This window comes from Protobothrops mucrosquamatus, unplaced genomic scaffold (genome assembly GCF_001527695.2).
Source record: "Protobothrops mucrosquamatus isolate PMUCROS unplaced genomic scaffold, P.Mucros_1.0 scaffold3452, whole genome shotgun sequence".
Lineage (NCBI taxonomy): Eukaryota > Metazoa > Chordata > Lepidosauria > Squamata > Viperidae > Protobothrops > Protobothrops mucrosquamatus.
The window spans coordinates 8,078-15,688 of record NW_015389430.1 but is presented as its reverse complement, the minus strand read 5'-3'; the positions used below and the strand labels follow the sequence as shown (position 1 = coordinate 15,688).

The 7,611-nt window shown below is 40.0% G+C and overlaps 1 protein-coding gene across 1 annotated transcript in view; it reads left to right on the top strand.

Annotated features, from left to right (window-relative positions):
* LOC107297669 (glycylpeptide N-tetradecanoyltransferase 1) overlaps positions 1 to 5,019 on the top strand; it is a gene marked incomplete at its 5' end in the record, with an annotated part of 28,827 nt that extends 23,808 nt beyond the window's left edge. The window contains 3 exons of the mRNA XM_015827028.1: positions 1,626 to 1,793; positions 2,048 to 2,185; positions 4,999 to 5,019. Of these exons, the coding sequence (XP_015682514.1) occupies positions 1,626 to 1,793; positions 2,048 to 2,185; positions 4,999 to 5,019 (327 nt within the window). The remainder of the gene's footprint in view (positions 1 to 1,625; positions 1,794 to 2,047; positions 2,186 to 4,998) is intronic.
* Positions 5,020 to 7,611: the final 2,592 nt, after the last annotated feature.

Here is a 7,611-nt window from a genome sequence, read left to right as displayed (position 1 = left end):
TGAATGTTATCACTAGAGCCAGGATCAGGCAAAGGAATGTAACAGCAGGCTGTGAACTTTACATCTGTGGATGGGGGGGGAGGCAGAATGTAGGCTCCACAGCATGAGACAGAATCTATCAGGAAGGCAAGGTTTTGAATCAAATAGATGTTTTGTAATTTTTGATATAAGAATCTTTTGGGAGTCTGGGATAATTACATCCAATCAGTCCGTTTCATAGCAGAAGGCAGAGAGAAGACACTGTTCTCTGCATAGTCTGGCTGACCATCCTTTTGAGATATACCAGCAGAATGTGTTTGTGTGAGTGTAAATGGATGGTCAAATTATATTCTGGCTGTGTGTCTTAATTTATTACCTCAGTGCAGAATCTGAACACATAACTGAAGCAGAGATTTCACAGTTCTATGTTCACAGTCTTGTTCAAGTGTGGTATTATACACGGAAAGAGAATTCAATCCTCCTCTTACTGTCCAAATACAGAAACAGCCCTGAAAATGCAAAACAGTCTTCCCTAACCTAACACCCTTCATATGTCTGTTGGACAGCAACTTCCATAATGCCCAGGTAGTATGGCCAACAGACTGAGAATTATGGGATCTGAAGACCAATTTGGAGAACGTACATTTGGGGCAGGCTGCTCCAACAATTCAGAGAGTAAATGGTGCTCTTGTTTCCTGTTATACTTAGATAGTTTGGATTTAGAATACAGAATACCAGAGTTGTAAGGGACCTTGGAGGTCTTCTAGTCCAATCCCCTGCACAAGCAGGAGACCCTATACCATTCTGGACAAATGGCTGTCCAATCTCTTCTTGAAAACCTCCAGTGATGGAGTACCCACAACTTCTGGAAGCAAGCTGTTCCACTGATTAATTGTTCTCATGGACAGGAAATTTCTAGGTTGGCTGTCTTTGTTAACCTTCCATTTGTTACTTCTTGTCCTCCCTTCAGGTGCTTTAGAGAATAAGTTGACCCCTTCCTCTCTGACAGTCCCTCAAATATTGGAAGACTGCTATCACGTCCTTCTCTTCATTAAACTAGACATACCCAGTTCCTGCAACCATTCATCATATGGTTTAGCCTCCAGACCCCTAATCATCTTTGTTGTTCTTCTCTGCACTCTTTCTAGTCTCAATTTAAAGCAGCTTGAGCAGAAACCGAGCAGATACAAGTGAATGAAATGGTAGAATTCTGAGGCTATCAATTATATTTTACCATTTCAGAATCTCAATGCCATTTTTAAGACTCTCTGATCCTAGAGAAACTTATTCTATTTATTAAAAATCCTAGAACTTGACAGAAAAATTCTAATCCAGTCCTTTTCTTACTGTGCTAGCTTTTTACTTGGGGAATGGGTTTGAGAAAAAGAACCTAAAATTCAAATATTGCATTTTCACCACCTGCAGTCTGAAGTGGTACATAGAGCTCTTCTAAATTCCTATTCATTTTTATTTATATATAAGCCAGAATTATGTACAGAAAGGGGGGAAATACCATACAAATTTCCTCACTCTGCTAAACTGTAGGGAACAAGCATAATATCTGGTGATGGTGCTAACATTGCAATTGCTTTCTTCTGACTGAAGGCTGGGAAAAAAAATCTGAAGAATCTAATTGTTTTCACCAGAATACTGATGGGAAGGTGACAGATTTCCTGAGTTTCTACACACTGCCCTCCACCATTATGAACCATCCTACACATAAGAGTTTGAAGGCAGCGTATTCATTCTACAATGTCCACACCAAGACACCCCTTCATGACCTCATGAATGATGCCCTCATACTGGCCAAATTAGTGAGTTTCTTGGTTTGCTTCTAAATGCTGTAGCATTTAAAGGGAAAACAGTATTAATAAAAGCAATCTATCTGCCCTAGAGAGATGAAGAAAAATGTAGAATGCTTACTAATTGATTTTTTTATTAAAGAAATGAAGTTTTGCTACAATTGAGCAAAACTTTTTCTTGTTAACGCTGTGGAGCTACAAAGTATTTTTATATACACACATACAGTATATACCCACCAAGTTTCTTTAACTGCCTCTTTTTGCAGAAGGGCTTTGATGTTTTCAATGCACTGGATCTTATGGAAAATAAGACCTTCCTAGAGATGCTGAAATTTGGGATTGGTGATGGAAACTTGCAGTATTACTTCTACAATTGGAAATGCCCCAGCATGGGACCAGAAAAGGTAGGTCAAACCATGCCTTTTGGAAGAGTCTGCAATATGGGTAGACAAATGACATGTGAAGCTGTCCATAAGCCTTCTAAATTGTTATGCTGATTGAGACACACCAAGCACAGGTATGTCAGCTGCTGGAGAAAATGGGCAGCAACAACTGCAATGTAACCCCAAGGAACATAGTCTGTTTACTTACTGTAATTATTCCAAAGGAAACAAAGAGCTAGGAAGTTATATTTGCTGAAAATACAGTAATAAAGGAAGATAAGGTTGAAAGCCAGCAGTTGTGTGGGAGATGCAAAAGATAATTAAAAGTGAGTGACTAAAGCAGAGGTAGGAGAGGCCACTATCCCAGCTGTTCTCTGGTTGCTGAGTATATGGTAGTAGAGGAAATTCCTGTTAAAAGCAGTTAAATGAATGTGAGCAAAAGGTGCAAATAAGGAAAGCAAAGGTGGAAAAGGAGAAGGCAGGAAACAAGAAAATTGGCTATATCTCTTTCATGGCAGGTGGAGGGTGAGCATACAGTATTAGCTCTGTTCTTGTTTTTATGCCTTGTCCATATACAGTGAGTGAAAAAATTATTTGATCCCCTGCTGATTTTGTACATTTGCCCACTGACAAAGAAATGATCAGTCTATAATTTTAATGGTAGGTTTATTTTAACAGTGAGAGACAGAATAACAACAAAAAAATCCAGAAAAATGCATTTCAAAAAAGTGATAAATTGATTTGCATTTTAATGAGTGAAATAAGTATTTGATCCCCTATCAATCAACAAGATTTCTGGCTCACAGGTGTCTTTTATACAGGTAATGAGCTGAGATTAGGAGCACTCTCTTAAAGGGAGTGCTCCTAATCTCAGCTTGTTACCTGTATAAAAGACACCTTTCCACAGAAGCAATCACTCAATCAGATTCCAAACTCTCCACCATGGCCAAGACCAAAGAGCTGTCCAACGATGTCAGGGACAAGATTGTAGACCTACACAAGGGCTATAAGACTATTGCCAAGCAGCTTGGTGAGAAGGTGACAACAGTTGGTGTGATTCTTCGCAAATGGAAGAAACACAAAATAACTGTCAATCTCCCTTGGTCTGGGGCTCCATGCAAGATCTCACCTCATGGAGTTTCAGTGATCATGAGAACGGTGAGGAATCAGCCCAAAACTACATGGGAGGATCTTGTCAATGATCTCAAGGCAGCTGGGACCATAGTCACCGAGAAAACAATTGGTAACACACTACACCGTGAAGGACTGAAATCCTGCAGCGCCCTCAAGGTCCCCCTGCTCAAGAAAGCACATGTACACGCCTGTCTGAAGTTTGCCAATGAACATCTGAATGATTCACAGGAGAACTGGGTGAAAGTGTTGTCATCAGATGAGACCAAAATCAAGCTCTTTGGCATCAACTCAACTCACTGCGTTTAGAGGAGGAGGAGGAATGCTGCCTATGACCCCAAGAACACCATCCCCACTGTCAAACATGGAGGTGGAAACATTATGCTTTGGGGATGTTTTTCTGCTAAGGGGACAGGACAACTTCACCACATCAAAGGGATAATGGATGGGGCCATGTACCATCAAATCTTGTGTGAGAACCTAAAATAAATCTACCATTAAAATTATAGACTGATCATTTCTTTGTCAGTGGGCAAACATACAAAATCAGCAGGGGATCAAATATTTTTTTCCCCTCACTGTAGAGAGTTATCTCTTATTGGGACAAGGCCAGCCAGTAAGACTCATGGATCTCAGAACTTGCTTTAGAGTAAGCATGCATGGAGTTTTTGTGCTTGCAATCTGAGTGTAAAAGCTCCCCCAAAAGAAGAAAGAGGCAAAAGGAAAAGCAGCTTGGTACCAAGAGACCAAGGATCTTTTCTCCATTTTCCACCCGAATGTACATGAGCAAGTTGTCCAAATGGAGCTATCCCCAGCGTAGAAGCAGTATTTGCATGTTACATGGGAGTAACAGCCATAGAGATCAGCTAATTTAGTACAGAGTAAGCCTGCTTAAGTTCATGCTTGCTGACCCCAGTCCCCCAAACAATTTCTCTTTCCCTGTGTGAATGTGTATGAGTAAGAGAGAGAATGCTGTGTGGTAAAATGGTTAGTGTGTATATGCAGACTGGTGAATAATTCAGTATGAAGGGGGGTTTGTCCTGTCCCATCCTTTTTTTGGTACAGTCTCTAGCCAGTTCATATATAACATTCATGTATGCATTAGGGTTTGGCATTGATTGGGATTCAAAGAGGAAACGGCGATTTGGAAAGTGTGTGAGCACTCGCATTTCACTGCTTGCCCACTCCTTAAAGGACCCACTTTTCTAAGGAAAAGATAAGCTTGATTTAAGGAAGTGCCAACCAGTGCAATATTCATGCGCCAGTCCAATACTCCTTTGGACCTACATCACTGAGTAATGCTGAGATACACACATGCACATATTCTCTGGGAGGAAAAATCTTTAGTGAGATTTAGGATGCCTTAATTGGCAGAGTGAGCAGGATATCTGTGCCTGTTGTTTTTACTCTGATCTTTGGGAAGGATACAAACACAGACTTCCTTAGAAGTAAATCTGGAAGAACGTACCAACCTCCTTCCCCTCCCCTCCTCAGTTTCTAGCTGTTATGCTTAAATGAAATATTAAAAGATATTAAAGACTAGCACTGATTAGTGAGCTCCTGTTCAACACTGAAGAGACAGCATGCTTTGAATATAGAGCAGGGAGGGGCTCACCAATCAGGTGAATAGTGCATAGACCTGCTGAGTCAAAAATCCGAAAATACTTCCTAACCCTTCTCTTCATCTTGAATGTTTTCCATAGGTTGGCTTGGTGTTGCAATAGCTATTTTTCTCTGAAGAAGGGCAGCCAAACAGTGAAGGCTGGGGCCAATTGCCGGCATGGAACTGAACCTTGTGGTTCAGAGTTCCATGGAAGTGACATAGTCCTGAGGAGAAACCGGTGCCCACTACACTGGCCACATGACATGGCATTTCTGATGATTGCATCATACGCCACTGAGCACACCAGTGTATTTCTTCCAGCTCTTGGCCTTTCCCTTGCCCCTCATGCAACATGATCAAGGGAATGTAACTGCTGAGAACTAGCTCACAATTCACATATATTGGAGTTAATGGGTGACTAATAAAAAGTATACTATATTTTATGTATGATTGCTGTTCATCTGAAGGGGAAACTGGGGTGGAACCATCAGGCAACATAGCTTTATAATCTTAGACTTATTGTTCAAAGAAATATTGCCTGTTTTCTTATTATGATTTTTGTAAAAAGATTAACATTTTGGCTCTTTGGCTTTTCATCAGAAGAGTACAATACAGATTCTGAGCTGCAGTACATGACTGGCCTAGTTAAGGAAGGTTTTAAGGCCAGTTTTCAATTTTTACATAGCACTAGAATTATTTAACTCCAATCCCATTAAGACAAACATTTTTTAAAAAAAACACCAAAGGGCTATTTTAATGGTGGATGATCTTTACTTCATTTTGGAGTAGGGTATGAATCCCAGCTATTGTTCCCTGGATGTACAATAATAAAACTATAGTACAGTCTCTGAATTAGCTAATGTATAGCTTGTGGCTTTTGGCTTAAGGAATTCATGTCTGGTTCTGTGGGAACAATTCTCCAGTTTCCTCCAATAAATTGTTATTGGAGGGGGTACAATATCATGAATTGTAGGTATTCTCTATCAGTTCTGATCTCCTTTTGTTTTCCAGCAATAGTATCTAACAAATCAACTATTCTAAACATTAGTTCTCTGTCTTGCAATCAACTTACATAGTCTAGCTTTGAAAAGAACGTTTTATGTCTTTTTCCTCCAATGAAAATCAGCTGATAAAATGAGAAGCTCTGCTTACAATTTTGCTAGTGTTTACAGATAACCCAGAACAAAAAATACCAGGCAAGCTAGAATGAAAATGGCCTACATCTTGGTAAGATAGAATAATGTAGAATTTATAGTACCATGACCAGGTAGATTCACAATTGGCTGACCAGCTGCACACAATGTGTAGTCCTCAATGGAACTACATCTACTGTATATGGAGAGAAGTATGCTGTGGGGTACCCCAAGGTTCTGTCTTAGGCCTAGTACTCTTCAACATCTTCATAAAAAATTTAGATCAGGGGATAGAAGGGGAATTCATCAAATTTGCAGATGACACCAAGCTGGAGGGAATTGCTAACACTTTGGAAGATAGACTCAAGATTCAGAAGGATCTTGACAGACTTGAGCATTGGGTCCTATACAACAAGATGCAGTTCATGGTGAGAAAAGTAAGGTCCTGCACTTAGGTAAGAAAAACCAAATGCACAGGTATAGAATAGTTGGTACCTGGCTGAACAGTAGTGTTTGAGAGGGATCTAGGAGTGGTAGTGGACAACCATTTAAGTATGAGCCATCAGTGTGCTGCAGCTGCCAAAAAAGCCATCGCAGTTGTAGGCTGCATCAACAAGGATAGTATCAAGATCACGAGAAGTGATAGTGCTGCTTTATACTGCACTAATGAAACCACACTGGTATACTGCATCCAGTTCTGGTCACCACAATACCAAAAAAGATGCTAAGACCCTAGAAAGAGTGCAGAGAACAACAAATATGATAAGGGGTCTGGAGGCTAAACCATATGGTGAATGGTTGCAGTAACTAAGTATGTCCATTGTAACGAAGAGGAAGACTATGGGTGACATGATAGCAGTCTTCCAGTACTTGAGGGGCTGTCACAGAGAAGAGATCAACCTATTCTCCAAAGCACCCGAAGGCAGAACAAGAAGTAATGGGTGGAAGATCATTAAAGAAATATCCAACCTAGAACTAAAAAGAAATTTCCTGAGAGAACAATTTAATCAGTGGAATGGCTTTTTACAGTTCCCAGCAGTCCCAGGCAGCACGACTAATGGTGAGGAATGCTGATACGTACAGTTCAGTAACATCTGAAGGTCCTCTCCATTGTACTGTTTCAGACTGCCATGTTACAATACAGTATGACAACGAAAATGAAAAAAATCTTCCAATAGAATAGTATGTCACTAACAAGGTTGGTATTTTCTCATTTCATTTTCCCAGTGAAAGGATTGGATCATGCAGTGTCATCATAGTGTTTTTGCAGCAGGTGCAGGGTCTGCTTTTCGGATCAACAAGCACCATCCTGTGTGATCAAACACAGCATCCGGGTATAACTGGGCATTTTTCAATATAAAATTTTTATTGTTTTCATCATAAAAAAAAACAACACCAGTATTACACAATATTATTACACAATATTATATCCCACCCCCCCGGACTTCCCAAACCAAATCCCAGGCTAATATTCAGATATAAGTAAACGAATATTAATTTCTCTAACTCCACAAACTCTATTATAAACAATCCATCTCCTCCATATTAGTAAAAATTATTCATTTAAGTAATTCAGATCA